Source organism: Canis lupus, chromosome 24 (assembly GCF_048164855.1).
Source record: "Canis lupus baileyi chromosome 24, mCanLup2.hap1, whole genome shotgun sequence".
Classification (NCBI taxonomy): Eukaryota; Metazoa; Chordata; class Mammalia; order Carnivora; family Canidae; genus Canis; species Canis lupus.
In genome coordinates, this window is record NC_132861.1 from 41659223 (window position 1) to 41680431 (window position 21209).

Below are 21209 nucleotides of genomic sequence, written 5' to 3' on the forward strand. Positions count from 1 at the left end.
TGAGCCACCCAGGGATCCCTCTGTTTACTTTTTTAGCATGAGGCTACCACGCCTTTTCGTTGCGTGGGTAGCTCGTGTTCTATTTCTGTTGTTCAGCTCGGGTCTTTAGACCATCAAGTGTGTTTCAGTGGGGGCTGAGGATGAACTTGTGTTTCTTCCCCTTACACGTCCAACCGTCACCCGAGCCTTCGGACTCTGGGAGAGTCAGGGAATGCACTTTGGGATGCAGGGACTCTGTCCATCGGAAAGGAGGGCTCCCCGGTGCTGGTGCAGAAGCCCAGGCCCCGAAGGGAGGGACAGCAAGGGTCTTCATGCCCGACTTGAGAAACGACCTGTGTTCCTACCTTTCTGGCCGTCTTTTCCATCGCATCCTGGGAAGCCTTGGTGTCCTGGAGGGCCGGGTGGGCCCGGGGGACCTGGAGGCCCCGGCGGCCCACAGTCTCCTGGTTCCCCTCTCAGAAGGTCAACGCTCCCGGGGGGGCCTGGGGGCCCGGGCGCTCCTGACCGCGGGGAGGAGGCAAAAAGCTTCTTTCAGTCAAAGACCAACGTGACAGCTGGCCGCCTGAGAGCTTCTTAAGGAAAGGAACTGAATGCAAGCGAGAGATGAAGGGAATTAGAAGAACGACAAAGCCCGCGGTGTCGGGAGTGCAACAGAGACTGTCTCGCGGAGCCCGAGCTGGGCGGTGGCGTAAGTGGTCTGTTAGTAACCGTTAGACAAGTGGCTTCTCTTTGCATTGTCATCCCACTGCCTTAATATCGGGTAGAAGGACGCATGGATGGACGGACAGAAGGACAGACGGGCGAACTGACACATAGATGAAAGGCTTTGGAGAAAATCTGGTGACGGAAGAGGAATATATTCACTCGATTAAACGTTCAACTCTATTTGAAAACAGGCGTCTACACCCACGAGGTGAGCCCGAATTCTGTGCCCCCTCAGCTTCTCATACCGCCTAGGGTATTTGGGAGCGTTTTAATTTTTCTCAGCCAAAAATAGAATCGCATAATACTTGAGCCCACCCTGATGATCGGCCTGAAGACTTAAGGCAGTTGGGGTGGGCCTGCGAGGGAGCTGTGGTTGGGGGCCTGGGGCCGCCCTCCGTGATCCCCTGGGTGCCCCCCTGGCCCAGTCGGCGCCCACTCTGTCCCTGTCCTGCGCCCGGAGGGACGGCGTGTCCTGCGAGCAGCCCCTGGGGACCTCTGTGCTGCGAGTGCCAGGCCTGCCGCTGGCGGCGGCAGCTCGGGTGGCAGGTGCCCGGGACCAGAGGTCCTGCTGCCACGACGCAGGCCCTGCCGAGGGCCACCTGTGTCCCCAGGGAGGAGGTGCACAGAGCCGCCCTGGCCGGGGACAGCCCGCCGCCCGCACCCCCACCTCGGCCACCTGCCGCATTGACGGCGCTGCTAAGGGCCTTCAGCTCTGGCTCCATCTGGTCCTACGTCCCTCCAGAGCTGGGGACCTGCACGGAAAGCCTCCACCACCCCCTGCCGGGATTGTCCCATACCTCTCGGACCATCGGGGCCAGGAGGACCCACATCTCCGGGTGGACCTGGGTCAGGAACGTGACCTTCAGCAGCTCTTCCTGTGGCACCTGCAGGACCAGGGGCTCCAGGTCTCCCTGAGGAGGGACACGGTCAGCTGTCAGCCTCGTCCCATTTGCAAGGTTTTGATTTAGGTTTTTATTGAGAGAAGGGCAGAGCATGCCGCTTCTTACCTGGGGGGCCGGGGGGGCCTCTTTCTCCAGAAAGGCCTGGGGGAGAAATTCCTGGGCTCCCAGGGTCTCCCGGCTCCCCTTTCAGCCCAGGTACGCCCACTGGACCGGGTGGGCCCACTTCGTGCAAACCTTGATGAGGGAAACAGCATTAGTCCGGGTCTTCTCCCTCTTGGTCCCTGTTGTGGCTCCTGGAGAAAAACTGCCTCCAAACAGGGTGACGGGGACACAGCCGGTTGTGCTGAGACCAACCACCTGCTGCAGCGGTGGGGCCCTAAAGGCTGCAAAGCCCTCCCTGGGTCGGTGGTCATCACTGCTTACACCCCATCAGCCATGGGTTCGTTTTATGGTTATTTCCCAGATTAAAAAAAAAAAAAAAACCCACATACAAAAAAACCCCACAACAGTGTATCAATGTTCCAACCTCTATCCCAGAAAGCATAAGACCCCAAATGAGATCCAGCAATAAGTAACTATGAATACACTGGCTTGAAATGTAAGGTGGGGATTAGCATGGAGATAACAACCAACCATTGCGGAGTTTCATCGAAAAGTGAGAACATCACTGGTTTCTTGGGGGAGGCACCCATTTCACCAGACTCTTTGGAAGAGCCACTAAGGTGAATCCTATGTGCCCTACATTAATTCTTGGCCTTCCAAACTATATCAAGATTCAGTCTCACTCCAGCCACAGTATCAAACCTGGCGGCCCAACAATCCGATCTGCCACCCAAAGACCCTCAAACCTCCGTGTCTGATTCCAGCTGCCTCATCTGATTGTGAGCTGTTTTGCTGAGACACTAAAGCAACAAACATCCACTATCTTAAAATACCAGAGGGACACCCAGGGGACTCAGTGGTTGAGCATCTCCCTTTGGCTCAGGACGTGATCCCGGGGTCCTGGGATCGAGTCTCACATGGGGTTCCCTGCAGGGAGCCTGCTTCTCCCTCTGCCTGTGTCTCTGCCTCTCTCTGTGTGTCTCTCATGAATAAATAAATAAAATCTTTAAAAAGAAAAATGAATCTTTAGCAGAGAAACAGTCCCAAGCAACATCAACAGAAGTCACTGTTAACCAGCCATTCTTTCTTAAATTGGGTCTTCTCAGGGGTCCTTTTTTATATAAGTCATCTCCAGTCCTAATAATAGTCCAAGACTGTGTCTCTAAGCTAAGCCAGCTTCTCAGTCCAGCACCCCGATCGTGTGCAGTGAAGGAATCCCAGCAGCCTCTCACCGTCTGCTGATCGCAGTTCAATCTCTCGCAAAGGATTTCCTCTTACCTGAAGCACCTTTGGCTCCTTTCTGACCCTTTAAACCATGCAAGCCATTCAGACCCGGCGACCCGGAGGGACCTGAAACACATCATAGGCCTGTGACCCGCCAGGGAAGACCAGGTGTGGAAGTTCACTGGCCACTGGGGATGATTCACTGATGGCCACCAGCGGAATCCCCAGGAGAGGGCCGTGAGTCCTCACTGCCTAGATGTCATTATCAAGGCTAAACCCAGGCCAGTGGCTATTATTTAACACACTCATTCAAAGGACATTTTTTTTTTGCAAGACAGCTTAACACATTTCTTCGGTTTTAACATACTGCTCTTGGTTTATGACCATATTGTGGACATCTCTCTCTATCCAGATAGAGACTAGAATTACTGAATCTAGGGGTAGGAAGGGACCTTAGGTTCTATGACAATGAAATCAGCCTAGACGAGAGAAGAGAGATTGGACTGGAGCAAACCCAGGCCTCCTTCCTCTCAGGCCCAGGACCTGTCCACTCCACCATGGTCTGTGGATACTAATTTCTTCGAGATCTAGTCAGGTAAAGGGAGTAAGACAATAAGGACAGGTGGGGCCTGTGGCAAACTGGGGAAATACATGACCCAACTTTTCTTCAAGTACCGTACCCCTCAGAAAGAAGAGGCTTGCAGGGCAAGTTCGGCTGGTGCTATGTCTTTGCCACTACTTCTTTCAAAATGAACTGCTCTGATGCCTCTTTACTGAAACTAAATTTATTTCATAACGACCGCTGAAGACTCCAGTCTCTGTAATTAGGTATGATGTCTTTCTGCCAGGCATCAGTAGAGCTCTCCAAGGAGACATCTACCAGCCTGATTTTATGTAAGTTGTCACTGAACACAAACACCTATAAATCTATAGATTCATAAACATATAAATCCTTAAAATACCCATAATACATTGACATCATCACATACAGCATACAAGTGTACAGATTTATAGGGAGAGAGTAGAGGAGGAAAACCAGGGACAGATGGAGGGAAGGAGGGAGGGGCGGAAGAGAAGAAGGCACACAACTGATACCTTCAGAACATTTCCCAGGAGCTGAGCCCTCCTTCACCAGGTGATTCATACATGTCTTGTCTCACTGATTTGGGGGAAAGAATCTTCTCCTCAGCCCCTGGCAAAACCTGATGACCTTCCAGATTCATTGGTGGATCTTCATCAAAGGCTACGAGTCAGCAGGCCCTTCACTTAGTTTAGGGCCATGTCCCTGTCAGTTGCAATCATAACACCCTGGCACACGTCAAATGCCCCTTAGCTACCCCATGACACCTACACAAACCTCTCTCGCCTTTATGCTGGTGCCTGTCTTTGGGTGACTGGATTACTTTGGGTAAATTAATTGAGTGCAAGATCGAGCCTTATTAGCCATCCCATACCCCCAATTTGGCATGTGTCCTGACACAAGGTTGGGGTTCAATAGGTGTTTGTTGAATAAGCGAGTGGTTGCATGGATGAGTGGATGAGAAAACATGCCACCGGGAAGGCCAGGGCGTGAATGGGTGGAGAGAAAGCTGTGGGAAGGAGGAGGTACAGCTTCTGTTTGCACATTACGTTCTTTGATAGGTTTATGGGGGGAATAAGATTTGGTGAAGTTAGAGGCATCCCTTTGGGTATAAATAATTTAAGTGCTAATTATTATCTAGTCATTAATGCAAGTCCTCTGTGGGCTTCTTATTAAGAGATGGCACACTTAGCTACTTCCATTCTATTTATTATCCGTACTTGAAATGGAGCGTTAGTCTATTTTTAAACTCAAACTTTAGATTTTGGTGCAAATGAGCCCTATTCTCTCATCCCTCCCCTCACCCCCCGCCCTCCCGAAAATGGGAACGCACCCTTATTTTTTCCCTCAAGCTCTTATTTCCTAACCACTTTTAACAGTTCTGGCTGAGTTTATTTTTCAACCCTCTTTCCTCTTAATGAGCCAACGTTTCAAGTTTGCACCAAAAGAACACACAGACCCTCTTCATCCGCCAAATCTGGATATTTATTGCCATCTATCTGAAATGATAATAAATTTTTTGAGAACACTTTGCTATTTCAATGTGTTTTGATCTCCAGCTGAAGCCACCAAGATTGATGGCTTGGGGGACTCCACTAGGGTGGAATGTCTCAGCTCCTGCCAACTCTCCATTGTCTCATCAACACGTCCAGATCCCAGGCTGTCACGGGCCCAGCCCCTCACCATTGTTGAACTGGCCGACCCTTAACTGACCCAATGTTATCTTTCTCAACTGAATGCAGCTACATCTGGGTAGGATTTTAAGGGCAATTTTTCCTTTTTACTGAAAGCTTTTTTATCAACCCCATCTCTAAATCAGAAAGTTGTTCATGCATAAAATATACACAGTGCCGATGAGAGGCAATTAGGCCAACAAAGCACATTCCTCGGTAATGAGGATTTTTTTATTCACCTCGCTGGCTGTCCTCCTGCTTCACAACCTTCATGTAAGGCTGCACCTTGCTACACTCATGGGCCTGTGGGCTCTCTCCCCCCAGTCAGACAAGGGAACCCCCTGCTCCAGCCCTAATGGGAATCACAGCCTCCATCCAGGGTTAGCTGGCCCACTCTGACACCGGGTTCCCCCCACGGAGGTTTTCTTTTGTTCTACAGTCTGCAAATGCCACTCTATCCACCATGGCCTCTATACAGGTTTATATTTTTAATGGGGTGACCACTTTGTCCCCTGTTCGTATGGGATTTTGCTGGCTCTTGCGTCCTGAGGCACCCCTCGGTCCCAGGCAAAGCGAGACAGCTGGTCACCTGAACGTGAACACTGAGGAGAAAGGGACCCACATAACTATAGGTAAAGGGGGGGGGGGAGATTTGAAAACTTAACAAAACAGAATCTGAAATAAGATAAATATTTATTTATTTATTTATTTATTTATTCATTCATTCATTCATTCATTCAGAAACTACATGAGGGCCTACTAAGGAGAGGCACAAGAGCATAAAGACATGGTCTCCTAACCCGGGGGAGCTTCAGTCCCCAAATGTACTCAGTAACAGCTGCTGACAAGACAATAGCAAGAGAGAAATAATCCCTGACCTGATAGGACAAATGGGTAATTACATGAGGAGTGGTAAGTGCTGTGGGGGCAGGGCCGGAAGAGACACTCCCCTTGGCATAGAAGGGGGAAAAAAAAAGAGCTTTTCCATGATGTTCACTGCTGTAAGGTGCATGACATTTTTTTCCAGATAAAAGACATGTTGAGGTGCCTTTTTTCCAAGGTCACCTTTGGCTTGCCACCAGCCAAACCAACCCAATCCACATCTTTACAGTGCTTGTCATGGAACAGACAGTTGTCTCTAAGTTTTCATTACTCCAGGCTCATGAATGCCCAACTAGGAACTGAGTGTCTTCCCTTTAGAGGGCACGTGTGCTTGAAAATTTAAATCTACAAATCAAGCCATTTTTAGCATATGTTTAAGTTAGAGTTTGAATCTGACCGAACCCAAGCAGGACCCAGAATCCATATGGCCCGTTCCTGCAGAGCAAACAACTTTTTGAGTTCAACAGCTGGTTTGTTCAAACAAGTTAATCAGTCCCCTTGACTTATTTAGAACATACTTTAAATATTTAGTTTCTCAGATCAAAGTGTTTCTGCTGGAGTGCAGTTCATTTTTATATCAGCATGATAAACTGTAACAATGGATTTATATTGTGGACATTTTAATTTTTAGGAATGTATTTCATGGTTCATGGTTCTGTTTTTCTGTTGTTTTTTTTTTTTTTCTTTTTAAAGACTGGGTGTTCGTTGGGCTGTTTGCAGCGAAACAGTGTCACTGCATGGTCAGGAAGCACCACTGCAGCAGTCGTCTGATTGCTGGTATGAATATTTGGGTTGACATATTTATTTCCTCACCTTCTCTTCACAAACTCATTATTCTATAGCACAGAACTCTGAGCTGGTTGGAGATTATTTTTCAAGTAATTCTGTTAATCAACATCATTGGCTGTTAGTTTTTTAATAACCTAGTATATTGAGATTATGTAATAAATGCAAACTCATTCAAGAGCAGGACAAGTCAACAACAGTAACTTGAGCCTAGTCATTTTAGCCAAACTGGGTGTATATTGTTACAGCACCAAGATGTTTGAAAAATCTTGCTATTTTCATTAAACGAGGCGGGTAGGAAGAAGGGGAAATGCAGTAAGAGTGGTTAATAATGGAAATGTTTTCTTTTGGTTTTTCACCAGTTTTATCTTTTAGAGACTCAAAAAAGTGTCAAAGAACATCGCACCAGGCCTACAGCGATTTCCAGTGACAGCAAACAGCCATAGTCACTAGATAAACTTTAATACAAAAAAAAAAAATTACTACATTGCTTGAGATCCTAAATTTAACACAAATCACTGGACTTGACGCTAAATGCCAATGAAGAGAGAGAAGAGTAAAAGGTGTCTTGTTTAATGATGAGAACCAGAAGACAAATCATTTTTGGCCACATGGAAATACATAAGTGCACCAATTCCCCAAAATAAAGGGCCTCCCTCTCTGCAGAATTGTACCAGATAATACACACCACACGACTGCATGTTGGAAGACAAAAATTATTTGAAAGCTATTTGGTGAGGGGAGAGATGAAAGTGTGGAAAATTTTAATTTGGATTTTCAAAACCATAAAACAATTAAGCCCAAAGGAAGGGTTTTCAACTCTTTTGAATGGAGGTAATTTTCATTTGACCAAAATTTAGTACATGGATGAGTCAACTAGCAGAAGGTAAAGGAAGGAAGGAGGAGACAGAGGAGCTTAGTTACAGAAATCTACCACATAAGGCTTGGCCCTTCATCTGCTCATTCGAGCAAAGACCCTCAACTTCACAGCTTCTAGTTAAGTTGTCCATTCTTCTACTTGTCCATTCCTCTATTTATCAATTTATTTGTGAATTTAAAAGTACTTACAATAACCATCCAGTAGACTTACTGCGTATCTATCTTGGGCCAAGGATATAAGAATCATATTCTACTTGGTGAGAAAGATCTCTAAACATACAAATGTATACAACATAGGTGCTACGCTAGAAGTATATACAAAACACCCAGGAGAAACCTTTTGCTTTTTCCTAAAATAGAAGAAATGGACTGAAGAAGAATAAGTACCATGGAGGAATGGAGGGGCATGAAGATTTGTTAATAACAAATAAATGTGATATATGATATTATTGTAACCAAACTTATAACCAGTTTACTATTACTCAGAAGGACCAAACATTCAACCAGGAAAAAGTGTTTCTTTATCTAACACAGATAATGAATACTGGTAGCTTTTTCTCCATAGCATTTTTATTTTTTTCCTTCCACTCTTCACAATTGGTAAATATAGATTTATTTACATATATGTGTTTAATACGTCTCCCCTACTGCACTGTGATATCCATGAAGGTAGGAACCATGTCTACTGTCTTCAGAACTGTAAGCCTAGTGTCTGACACACAAACTAGAACATAATAGGAACTTAACTATCTAAGACGAGATTAAGTGAAGAGGCCTGAACAGTATGGAAAACACTGGGGGAAATGCTCTCAAAGATGGCAGCACAGTTATTTTGGTAGAAGGTGGGTGGAGAACCTAGATGCACCGCCTGAAGCTCTGAGTGAGAGAGAAGAGGAAGGAGCTAATGGGTATCTCTAGGAAAGAGGAAGAAGCTGTGACCAAGAGCAGTGGCACTCACTTGGCGCCAAAATACAGTCAATTTGTCCTCATGGGTGGGGCTTCCTTTGCACTCACCTTTTATTCCTGGAAGACCTGGTGGCCCTGGATCTCCCATCATGCCTCTTGGCCCAGGATCCCCTGTTTCTCCTGGAGGCCCTGTCAGCCCAGGCACCCCTTGATTACCTGAGGACGAGAGGGAGGTTCTGCAGACACCCAGATGATATATGAGTTACCTTAATGGGGGAAGGTCATCTGTGTTCTTAACAGGTGAGTAACTGGGAAAACTGTCTTATCACTTTTATCCCCTAGACCTCCCAACCCTAAAAAGAAAAATACACTTAACCTCAGATGGAGCAAATACATTTTGGGGTGATTAAAGTCGTCAATTACAATTTTAAATGTTCACTATATACTGAATCGGTAGGAGGAGGAGCCATAAAAGTGTTGTGTGTGTTATATTTGCTGTAAGTCTAAAAGAAAAAAGAAAACCAGCATCCGAATGGCAGGGGGATTAAGGAGGGATGGAAAGGAGTTTTTATCTGTCAGCCCCTCACTTTGTGGCTGGCACCTTGCTAGGTTCTTAACAGGTGTTGTCTTGGTTTACTTCCAGACCAACCCGGTGGTACTGCACTAGCTCTGACCCACAGGTGAGGGATGGGTAGGTCTGAGTGACTTGTCCAAAGTCACAGGTCTGGGAAGGGGCAGAGTCACTTCTGAAATTGGGTTCAAGGGAAGGTTGGCTCTTTCTGATACACCAGAAGGTAGATGAGTGCCCTGGAAGCTTCCAGGCTCCTTTCAAGATACCTGGACACCCTGGTGGTCCGGAGGAGCCAGGTAATCCTGGCCTTCCAGGTGGTCCTCTGAGCCCTTGAACACCAGGCAAGCCCTGCTCTCCAGGTGCTCCAACTTGTCCTAAAGAAAGAAAGATCCAACGTCTGAGTAATTGTGGATTGGTTTCTGAGGTGGTAAATCTATAAAACCTCCAACTTCAGCCCTTGCCATTCTTTTCTATTAGTACTTGTCTACATTTACAAGGTTTCTGTTGAAAAGATAATAGCAAGGAAAAGTTGAAAACAAAAAATTTATATCCTACCACCTTAATACAATTTTTCATGGCAGGAATGCCTGGGTGGTGAAGCTGGTTAAGCATCCAACTCTTAGGTTTCAGCTCAGGTCATGATCTCAGGCCTGTGGGGTGAAGCCCCACATGGGACTCTGGGCTCAGTGCAGAGTCTGCTTAAGACTCCCTCTCTCTCTCTCCCTCTGCCCCTCCCCCCGCTCTCTCTTTCAAATAAACAAATCTCTAAAAAAAATTCAATTTTTATGTGTATAACAATGTTCAAATAAGACCCACAATTTTATATTCTAGTTTTTAAAAATTAAAACTGTATTATAAGTAATTTTCCAAATTTGCTATTATTTTTCTAATTATTGTTTTTCTTTGTTATCTTTTTTTTAAGTAGGTGCCATGCCCAACATGGAGCCCAACACGGGGCTTGAACTCACGACCATGAGAGCAAGACCTGAGCTGAGATCAAGAGTCAGACACTCAACTGACTGAGCCACCCAGGCACTCCTCTAATTATCATTTTTAGATTACCAGCTGATAGCTTATTGAGTTAATCTTAACCAAATTAATCTAATTTTCTCTTACAATTGGCCATTCAAGTTATTTCTCTTTGCTATTATGCATAACGTTCTTATATATTTTAATCCATTTTTCTCATATTATGGTATTTCCTCAGGAAAAATTCCTAGGAGTAGAATTTCTAGGGAACAGAGTATAATATTTGGATTCTTTTTTGTGCATTTTAAAATGCTGAAGTATTTTAACGTAAATCACAGACATCATGGAACTCCATCCTTAAATACTTCAGGAGGTATGCCTGAAAAAACCATTTTCCTACATGGCCCAAATAACATCATCACAGCCAAGAAAATTAAGGCCAATCGTTAATATCATCTAGTCTTCATTCCATACTTGAGTTCTCCCAACGGTGCCCTTAATATCCTTCATAGCTGGTTTGTCCACACTGGGTCTCATTCCAGAGCCACACATCACATCTGGTAGCTACGTCTCTTAAATTAAAGAAAAAAAAAAATCTACTACCGTCTCTTTTTCAAGACAGAGACTTAAAGAGAACAGTTCAGCTGCTGTTTAGTTTAGTCTTTCAGAGTAGACCATTCTGTTCTCGACAGAGGTTGTCAAAAGGTTGCGTAAGTGCTGCCCCAACTCACATCACCACTCGTAACTGGCTACAGCCCTGAGATGGCAACTCTAAGAGCATGCCCTGAGCTCACTGAGGACTTATTAGTTTGTTGGCTTGTTTTCTTGCTAATTCAGTCAGAATAAAATAATATTTCAGACTTCCTCTAGTTACATGTCTTTGATTACAAGAGAAGATGACTATTTCCCCATGTTTGTTTACAATGTTTCACTTTAATACTGTACAGATTTACACGATAACCCAAAAGTCTGTGCTGAAATTAGCCGGTTGAATCTGCAAATAAAATATGTGTCTCTGTATTTACAACCCCGTGGATGGGGGCACAGTCATTATTTATTAGAACACACATGAAACAAGTCTATGTTAGTATATACCTGTTCCCTGATCGAATTTAAGATCTATGAGCCTCACTGTGTGTTATTTTATTTACCCTAAAAACATTCCCGCAGCAAAGGCAAGCCAGTGTTCTTCTCCTCTACAAATGAAAAGACTGAGGCTTGCCTCCCCAGTCGTATCCAAATTAAGAAGAGAACTTCTGAGTTCATCTGTGCCGTATTTTCTCGCTGAATTGGAGGGGGGGGGGTAGCAACCCAGCATAATCATTTAAAATCCCCTGAGACAGGTAGCAGCTCTATGTCTTATGCCTTCTCATTGGGCTCATTCAAATTCAATCAATGCAGCTTTTCCCAGTCAATGGAAATCATGTATTTAGGTAAACTCTGTGCTGGTGAATAACATATGATGGAATTTAGAAGTTTTAAGCTAAAGCTATGGCACATGAGAAAGGGAACAGTTTAAATGGTGATAACCACAGGACACCAGGGAAATCACGCTAAGGCAAATTCTCTTGAAAAAGTTAGCCTAAGTGGAAAATGACTTAGATTTATAATTTCTCACTTAAAATATTAGGTAATCTCAAAAGCCTCCATTTTGGACTAGTTGCAGCTTATAAAATCTTAGTGTCTTAATGATTTACATAAAACTACCAGTAAAGGTGGAATTTTCAGTTCACAAACTGCTTTCAAGGAATCTTACTTGATCCTCAGAACAATCCTATAATTATGCATGGGGCCAGTTTACAGGTGAGGAAATTGAGAACAAAGATGGTAAGCAACTTGCCCAAGACCACACGGACAGTGAGACTTTGAACCAGTGATTTTCCTTCTTAAGGCTTCTTTCTCACTCTGGTACTTATTATGAACCCCTACAATGTTAACCTCAAAACTATTTTCCCCTCCAAATAGGGGAAAATTTTGGTTAAAATACTACTTTGGTTAAAATACTACATTACCTATTTCTATTTGACCATGTCAGAGCTAAAAGACCATTATGAAAGAGAATGAGAAAGTTCTTGCAAGTGTAATAGCTAGTTTTTCTGTTAGACTTCCATTTTAGCAAACTTATGGTATAAAAAACAAAAAGACAAAAATAAAAAAACTTCTGATCATACTTCTGCTCAGATATTCTTCCCACTGTATGTAACGAAACATGACTATTGCCAAAGAGAATTTTAAGATAATGCACAAAATAAGGGCGCCTGGGTGGCTCAGTCAGTTGGGTGGCTGACTCTTGATTTCAGCTCAGGTCATGATCTTAGGGTCATGACATCAAGCTTTGTGTCAGGCTCTGTGCCCAGTCGGGACTCTGCTTGAGATTCTCTCCTCTCCCTCTGCCCCTCCTCCTACTTGTCCTCTCTCTCAAATAAATAAAATGCACAAAACTATTAAAACAAGATATTTTATTTACAAGGGATCCATCTAAAGACAAACCTGTGTCTAACCTATCCACTACCAGCTGAATGAGGTCATGCATACATCCCTAAGCCATCATTTGTGACTGGTTTCTTTCCAGGCAATGAATACTCCTGTGCAGGTATCTTTATTCACTTGTCTGATCACTGGCGTGATATAAATTCTTAAAAATAAAATTACTAAGCTAAAAAGCATGTACCTTTCATCAATGGTGGGTCATGTACTGTAGCCAGCCAGGGCCTCGAGCAGAAGGCAAGAGCACAGTACATCCTAACCCATTCTGAGGGATAACATGTCACATGTCACTTGTCACTGATAAACAGAGGATAATTGCTTGAACAATTTAGAGTCATTGTTGGTGATGGAGGTTTTTTTTTTTTTTTTTGGTTTGGTTTTTAGTAAATTCCATATTCAGTAAATGAGATATTCCATGATACCTCAACAATGGCACTCCTCACTGGCATTCACATATGATTTTCTGAGTGGGGAAAAAAAGGGTTGGAATGATGACTTGAAGCTGTGGTCAGTGTGAGTGGTTATTGCTAATGTACCATTCATAATTCTAGAGATTGTGAAGTAGTCCAGCTTTTAATTGCTTGCAATAATCATGTTTGACCATGTCAAAATCTGGGCATGCCAAGGGGAATGGATTGTTAGGTCACCATCGGAGGTCATGGGAGCCATGGTGGAAATAGACTGAGAATCCCTGGTACAAAATCCTGATGTCCTTCTAGGCCAAGGATGCGGTGGAGATATGTATAAATAATCCTTCTGAGATGTGTGTAAACAGGGAAGAAAATATTGATATAATTATTGCCAGATAAGAGTAGAAAGTAATTGTTCTATTTTTCAAAGTAATTTATTCTTTTTTGTTTTTGTTCTGTTTTTAATTTTTTTTAATTATTTATTCATGAGAGACAGAGAGAGAGAGAGAAAGGCAGAGACACAGGCAGAGGGAGAAGCAGGCTCCTCTCAGGGAGACTGATGTGGGACTCGATCCCAGGACCCCGGGATCACGGCCTGAGCTGAAGGCAGATGCTCAACCACTGAACCACCCAGGCGTCCCATTTTGTTCTGTTTTGTTTTGTTTGTTTATTTGTTAAATAGGCTCCATATGCCAGTGTGGAGCCCAACACAAGGCCTGAACTCATGATCCTGAGATCAAGACCTGAGCTGAGACCAAGAGTCAGACGCTCAACTGACTGAGCCCCCCAGGTGCCCCTATCCTTTATTGTTTTAATAAGAAAAACATTCAGCTATACCTGGACATCCAGGGCTACCTGGTTCACCCTTTGGACCAGGTGGGCCGAACTGACTTGCAGGGTCACCTTTGCTTCCTGTAAGTGATAAAATGCATAATATATTATTTAAGATAACTTAATTTTATTTCTTAGAAGTGACTTAATAACAGTCATATTTGTCTTTATAGTTTATCTTCAAATATTCCAGAAGAATTTTTGGAAAAACAGGGTTTTTTTTCCCTACATAAGAACAAATGAAAACATAGAAGATGTGATTTAAATACACACACACACACACACACACACACACCATTTTTTTTTTTTTTTTTTTTTAGTTCGTAACAATCATCAACTATATCTTAATCGGTTTGAATTTTTTTTTTGTTTGAATTTTTAAATTTCCTAAAATAGCTTTAAATTTAGGCATCTATTTAGGCAATTACTTGGCACTGAACATCTATATTCTTAGTGTTTTAGAAACAAAAAACAGAAATTTCCCCTGTTTTAGCTGCAGTAAGCACATTTCAAGCTCTCTGCAAGGGAGCTCAACCCGGTATCCTCTCAGTGTCAACTCAAAAATGAGAGCTTCCCCACTTGTAACTTCTGAAGAAGACATCTAGGTTATTCTTTCTGAAGGAGTAAATGTACACAGGTCATTTTTCTTATGGCAAATGTTGTATTATTTATGGAATGTCTCTCAAAATGCAAACCATGTTTCATTGGTGGTGAGGGAGGAGATTTTTAGTCATTCATTAATTACTTTTATATTTTGTTTCACTTTTTAAAAAGATTTTATTTTTAAGTAATCTCTACACCCAACATGAGGCTTAAACTTACAACCCTGAGATCGAGTGACATGCTCTCCTGACTGAGCCAGTCGGGTGGCCCTACTCCTTTATATTTTAAAGTTATTCATTGCATTTATATTAAAGTAAAATATCACTGTTCATCAAATCTGTGAATTCACAGATAGTGAAGTTAAAACTAAGGTTAAAAAGGTGAATCATATTTTAGTAGGTTTAAAGAAAGCTATTAACCCAATTGTATATAAGGACAGTAATAATGTTAAAGGTTTTATGTAAACATCATAATTTAAAATATCCTGATTTTTGTTTGCTTGTTTGAATTAAGGGTTAATGAAACCTCTCTTTCTCTAAGAATATTTTTACCCACAGGTAACTGTGTTTCTATTTCCCTGGAAATCTGATTAAGGTAGAATGCCAGTTGTGTTATGAGGCAACATTGTTTTTGGCACAAGGTAAACCAAGATCTATGAAGCCAAATCTAACCTGTAGCTTTTTGTACATAAATTTTTAATGAAACACAGCCACACCCCTGGTTCGCATTTTGTCTGGCTGCTTTCATGCACAGTTGAGTAGTTTCAACAGAGACCACAGAGCTGAAAATACCTGTGATCTGGCCCCTCAAAAAAACACACTTGCTGACCCGTGGCTTATGGTAAAAATAACTCAACTGTAAATTATATGTGGCCCAGACATTCTTAAGTGAAATATTAACACCTGGTGGGAAATCATGGCTCCGGTCTTCTCTATGTCCTATGACTCTTGTCACTGGGACCCTAAAAGCTGTATCTATGGAGTCCTTAGAAGAGATATTAGCTTCCATGGTGCAGAAGGCTTCCAGACCAAGGTAGACACTGCCCACCAGTGTGGATCTGGTCTCCTTGTACCCGAGCTGTCACTTATGGAGAGGCAGTCACTACAAAGATTGCTGAGAGACCCCCACTGAGACCTTGTGTACAACAAGCATACTATTCTCTATCTGGTACCCTTGGATCTGAATGCCAAATATGGATAATTTGGGTCTTGAGTGTTTGACTATCAAGCAATCTAGCAGAGTCTAAAGAGAACCCCTTGGTTAGTATCCAAAATATATAAAGAACTTATGAAACTCATATCCCCCAAAATGAATAATCCAATTAAAAATGGGCAAAGACACAGACATTTTTCCAAGGAAGACATCCAGATGGCCAACAGATACATGAAAGGAGGCTCAACATCACTCATCATCAGGGAAATGCAAATCAAAACCATCATGAGATACCATCTCATACCTGTCAGAATGGCTAAAATCAACAACACAAGAAACAACAGGTATCAGCAAGGATGTGGAGAAAGGGGAGCTCTCTTGCACTGCTGGTGGGAATGCAAACTGGTGCAGCCACTGTGGAAAACAGTATGGAGGTTCCTCAAGAAATTAAAGATAGAGCTACCCTACCATCTAGTGTATTTCATTTCCCCCCAAAATACAATACTAATTCAAAGGGATACATGCACTCCAATGTTTATAGCAGCATTACCTACAATAAACAAATTATGGAAACAGTCCAAGCATCCATCATTTAATGAATTGATAAAGAAGATGTGGGTGTACACACACACACACACACACACACACACACACACACACTAGAATATTATTAGCCATAAAAAGGAATGAGATCTTGCCATTTGCATCAATATGAATGGAGTTAGAGGGTATTGCTCAGTGAAATAAATTAGAGAAAGACAAATACCACATGATTTCACTCATATGTGGGATCTAAGAAACAAAACAAATGAGCAAAGAGGAAAAAGGGAGAGAGAGAGGCAAACCAAGAAACAGACTCTTAACTATAGAGAATAAACTGATGGTTACCAGAGAGGTGGGGGTGGGGGGGAGGATGGAGGTGATAGGATTAAGGAGCACACTTGTGATGAGTGAGCACCGGGTGATGTGTGGAAGTGGAGTCCCTATATCGTACACTCGAAGCTAATATTACACTGTATCCTAACTAACTGGAATTTAAATAAAAACTTTTTTAAAAACTTAAAAAATAAAGATAAAAAGAACCCCTTGGATGTACAGTTTGTTTGATGTATTTTACTTTTCATGCTAAATGTGCGTGCTCACAATGTTCCAAACACTCAGGACTGTGAACTTGGTGGATGGCTGCTGTGTTTCCAAAGCATACCTTTAGGTCCTCTCATTCCATCAATTCCTGAAAGTCCAGGAGACCCTGGAGAACCTGGCTCACCCTGACAGTTTAACAAAACAAAAGACTTTAGTTTGGTTTCAAATACAAATGACATATGCATAACATGACCCAGTTATAATTTTCCATAACCAATTTCCATACATTTGCAGTGGTAAAGAAAATTAGAAGTGCATTGCAGACATACTACTCCATGTGTCTAGCTTTTAAAAGCTGCTACAACTCCAGTATTAGAGGTGCCAAAAGGTTCCATCCAATTCTCTATTCTTGATTACAAAACAGTAATTGTATCCCATAATTTGAGTTTTAAGTTTCAGATGAGCAAATTAATACCAAATAAAATATTGTTAGAAGACTTTTTTTTTTTACCAAAAATTTGAAAAATCTATTTGGTTCCAAAAGATGGGTAGCAAATTATATACATCTTTTAGAAGTTGTGATGTAGGCTTAAGACACATATTGTACCTCTTGGCTTCTCAAGGAGGTATTTTACTCATAGTTATGAAAACCAAAGGTATTTACAGCAAAATCTGTGATATCTGCAATCATACAGGAAGGCTTAGAAACCAGAATTTGGGGACACCTTGGTGGCTCAGTGGTTGAGCATCTGCCTTTGGCTCAGGGTGTGATCCCCGGGGTCCTGGATCGAATCCCACATTGGGCTCCCTGCGAGGAACCTGCCTATGTCTCTGCCTCTCTCTGTGTGTCTTTCATGAATAAATAAATAAATAAAATCTTAAAAAAAAAAAAAAAGAAACCAGAATTTGGGTTATTTTTCAGATGACTCTTCACTCTGATAAACCAGCAGTCATGAGGGAAGTTTCTGTGGAGCTGTCTAATCTAGGCTGGGAGGGGCAGGTGGTACGTGAAGTGAGTGACTCTCCCAACCACCAGTGGAAACAGGCATGACCACTTGCCAGAAATTATAGTTACATCATGGCTTTCCAGAAGGCTCCATTCTTCCCTTCCCTTCTAAAACCCAGTAAAAGGGCAATGATGTTTACAGATAGATTATAACTACTTATGGGCATCTGAAAGCAAAAAGGTTTTATCATTTTTTCCCTCCCCAACTGGCAGCCACTTACCTGGTCACCTGGAAATCCCGGAAAACCAATAATCCCTCTCAGCCCAGGTGAGCCTGGGGGGCCTGGGGGGCCAGGAAGCCCTGGCTGCCCGGTTCTCCCGGGCTCCCCTCTGTGAAATCCAGGTGCTCCGAATCTTCCAGGCTCTCCTCTCCTCCCCGGCATCCCTGGATTGCCTTTATCACCTAATGGGGTTGGAAGTGTTACAAACCTCTCCAAGGAAATCCTGGGCTGGGCAGTAGCGAGGCTGAGGGTTTGGGTCCTATATTTAGGAGATGAAGCCGAAGGTTTGAGGAATCCTAGTTCCTGCCCTAAGCCATATTGTGATGGTTTGGGGCCTCAGTGGGAAAGAAGCATCCAGGATGAGACTCAGGAAGGCATGAAGAGACTCTATGATAGACGAGCATGTGGGGTTGTTTGCTTTGTTACACACTCATTTTACAAATGAAGAACTTACCCAGGGCAGTTAAAAAACATTCGCTCCCCTAAACACTAATGAAAGAGAGAGCCAAGATAAGAGCCCTGGCCTCACACACACTAAAACTGAACTTCGGGGGATAGAGAATACATATGTGGTGATCAAAATCCTCGCCACACACCATTTCTGGGGAGCAGGAGCCCAGGCATCGGGGTGCTTGTTACAAAGGCAGAGTTGGGCCTACCCCAGACCAGTCGATCCAGAATCTGCATTTTTACAAGAGCCCTAGGGATTCATGTGCACATCAAAGATTGAGAAGCACTGCTCAAAATGACCTGGACAATCGTCACTGTGTTACTCGTTTTAATACCAGTCACCACAAATGGGGGTACTTTAAAGCTGGAACTGGTATTAGATGTCTAATCTTAGGATTGATCCAGGTTTGGAAGATCCAAATCTATACATGCGTATGAACTTTAAATTCTGACATGGAAAAGCAAAAGAAAAATGCAGCATGAGGTTAATCTGTGTATATTTGTGTCTTAAAAAAAAAAAAAAAGTGGCCTTCCCTAATCTTAGCATTATTAGGAAAGCTGCCTCATGCATGCTTGTTTGGATCATCTATAAAGGTCAACTCATTTGATATGGTTAAAAAAAAGTGAGCATTTACCTTCTTCTCCTGGGAATCCATCATCTCCTGGAGGTCCAGGTTCCCCGGTTTTCCCTTTTTGGGAAAAGACCGCCATCTCTCCTTCATCTCCTGGGGGTCCTCTCGCTCCTTCAGATATGAATTATGCAAGAGAAGGACAAACAGAAGCACCATACACGTGATTCTTCTGTGACCACACTTCATGTCCAGTTTCCAAATCCTCATTTTGCTCACTAAGCCTTATTTATGTTTACAGCTTGCACAGTATCAGCACAGTATCAGCACAGTATCAATGGATTTCCTAAAGGAAGGGCTGAGCCTTTTTTATGTTCCCTTCCCAACATGTCCAGCAAAAGGGTCTGGGGTACAGGGAGTGACTGGTGAATGCTTGCTAAATTCAGCCAAGTGGGTCTCAGGGTCTTGGGTGAAAAAAGGTAGGCTTGAAAAGTTCCAGATCTAAAATCATGGCTCTTCATCCAGTAAGATGTAAACTGCCCGTCTCACATGTCCCAGTTCCCTGTCTTTCCCTTCCTAGCTACCTTCTATTATTTTCCTTCTGTTACAAGAACACCTATTTCAACTTGCATCTCCACATCGAGAATTCTGGAAGGTAGGAAGACTAGACGATATTTCCATCTGATCTTCATAAACTGTCCCGACGTAGAAGTGTGCTCCAGTGGGCTCATACCAGTGTGGTGAGAGCCAATTATTAACAACCCAAGAATTTCGTAAGCCAGTTGTTAAAGGGCTGGCAGCTTTAAATCAGCCATGGTGGGAGTATTTACACCAGCGGAGCAAACACCAATCAGGGCATATTTTTAAAAAAGAAGTTTTTTTTTTTAAAGAGTTTATTTATTTATTCATGAGAGACACACACAGAGAGAGAGAGAGAGAGAGAGAGAAGAGGCTGAGACACAGGCAGAGGGAGAAGCAGGCTCCAGGCAGGGAGCCCGATGTGGGACTCGATCCCGGGTCTCCAGGATCAGGCCCTGGGCCAAAGGTAGGCGCTAAATGGCCGAGGCACCCAGGGATCCCCAAAAAAGAAGTTTTTATATAAATTCTGGTTAGTAAACAATACAGCATGGTATCAGTTTCTTAAATCTGTTTTATTTTTGGAAATCATAATAGCATAGCATACGTCACTTAATCTAAGCTAGCTAAGAGTTTAGACACTGATTCCTTGATTATACATAAAAAAATTGATAGGCTAGTAAAAAAAAAAAAAATCACAGTAGAATCAATCAAGAAATAAAAGTAATTTAAATTATATTGCAGGCTATTTACCCAAAGGGCTTTAAGGACAAAAACACTTGTTTCTCAAACTGTCAAGCATTCATTCCTCACACTGGAAATGAGATGTTACCTTCATTCTCTGCAGCCTCCTGGCCAAGGGGTAAAAGTAAATACATAACAGGGATGAGCATAGAACATTTAAACCAGTGGTCCTGAAATTTTGATTTTTTAATAGTAATGAAAACTCTTTCTTTAAAAGCTTTATTATTTACTTTAGAAAGAAGTGAGAGAACAGGAGAGGGTAGAGAGAGAAGGAGAGAGAACCTCAGGCAGACCCTCTCCATCCCACCACCAGCTGCGCATAGAGCTGAACATGAGGCTCTATGTCACGACCTTGAGATCATGACCTGAGCCCAAATCACGCTTAACCGACTGAGCCACCCAGGTGCCCTGAAAACTCCTTCCTTACATGACGCTTAGGAGACACATAACTCATGGCTCAGATGATAATGAGCTTATTCTAGTTCAGGTGTCGGCAAATTAAAGCCTGAGAGTCAAATCCCACCTGTGGCCGGTTTATGTATAACCTGTAAGCTACGCTTTTTACACATTTCCTTTGTTAGGGGGAAAGCTCAAAACAAGCAAAATATTTTGTGACGTGTGAAAATTAAATGAAGTTCAAATTTTAGTGTCTGTAAAGAAAATCTGATTGGAATGTAAATCACATTAGTGTGTTTCCATGTTGTCTCTGGCTCCTTCCACACTCCAAATGCTGAGCTGAGTGGCTTCAACAGGGACCACAGGGCTTGCAATATGTACTATCTGGCACTTTCCAAAAAAAAAAAAAAAAATTTTTTTTAAAAAGGAAGAAAAGAAGGGAGAGAGAGGAAGAAAGAAAGAAAGAAAGAAAGAAAGAAAGAAAGAAAGAAAGAAAGAAAGA

The 21209-nt window shown here is 42.9% G+C and overlaps 1 protein-coding gene across 4 annotated transcripts in view; it reads right to left on the minus strand.

The window, feature by feature from the left end:
* Positions 1 to 21209, minus strand: part of COL4A4 (collagen type IV alpha 4 chain) — a 125554-nt gene that overhangs the window by 21758 nt on the left and 82587 nt on the right. For all 4 annotated transcript variants that reach the window (XM_072796480.1, XM_072796478.1, XM_072796479.1 and 1 more), the window contains 10 exons: positions 19058 to 19165; positions 17973 to 18154; positions 16867 to 16930; positions 13914 to 13988; positions 9477 to 9584; positions 8748 to 8855; positions 2988 to 3059; positions 1713 to 1841; positions 1503 to 1616; positions 345 to 500 (listed from right to left, as the gene is read on the minus strand). In XM_072796480.1, the coding sequence (XP_072652581.1) occupies positions 345 to 500; positions 1503 to 1616; positions 1713 to 1841; positions 2988 to 3059; positions 8748 to 8855; positions 9477 to 9584; positions 13914 to 13988; positions 16867 to 16930; positions 17973 to 18154; positions 19058 to 19165 (1116 nt within the window). The remainder of the gene's footprint in view (positions 1 to 344; positions 501 to 1502; positions 1617 to 1712; positions 1842 to 2987; positions 3060 to 8747; positions 8856 to 9476; positions 9585 to 13913; positions 13989 to 16866; positions 16931 to 17972; positions 18155 to 19057; positions 19166 to 21209) is intronic.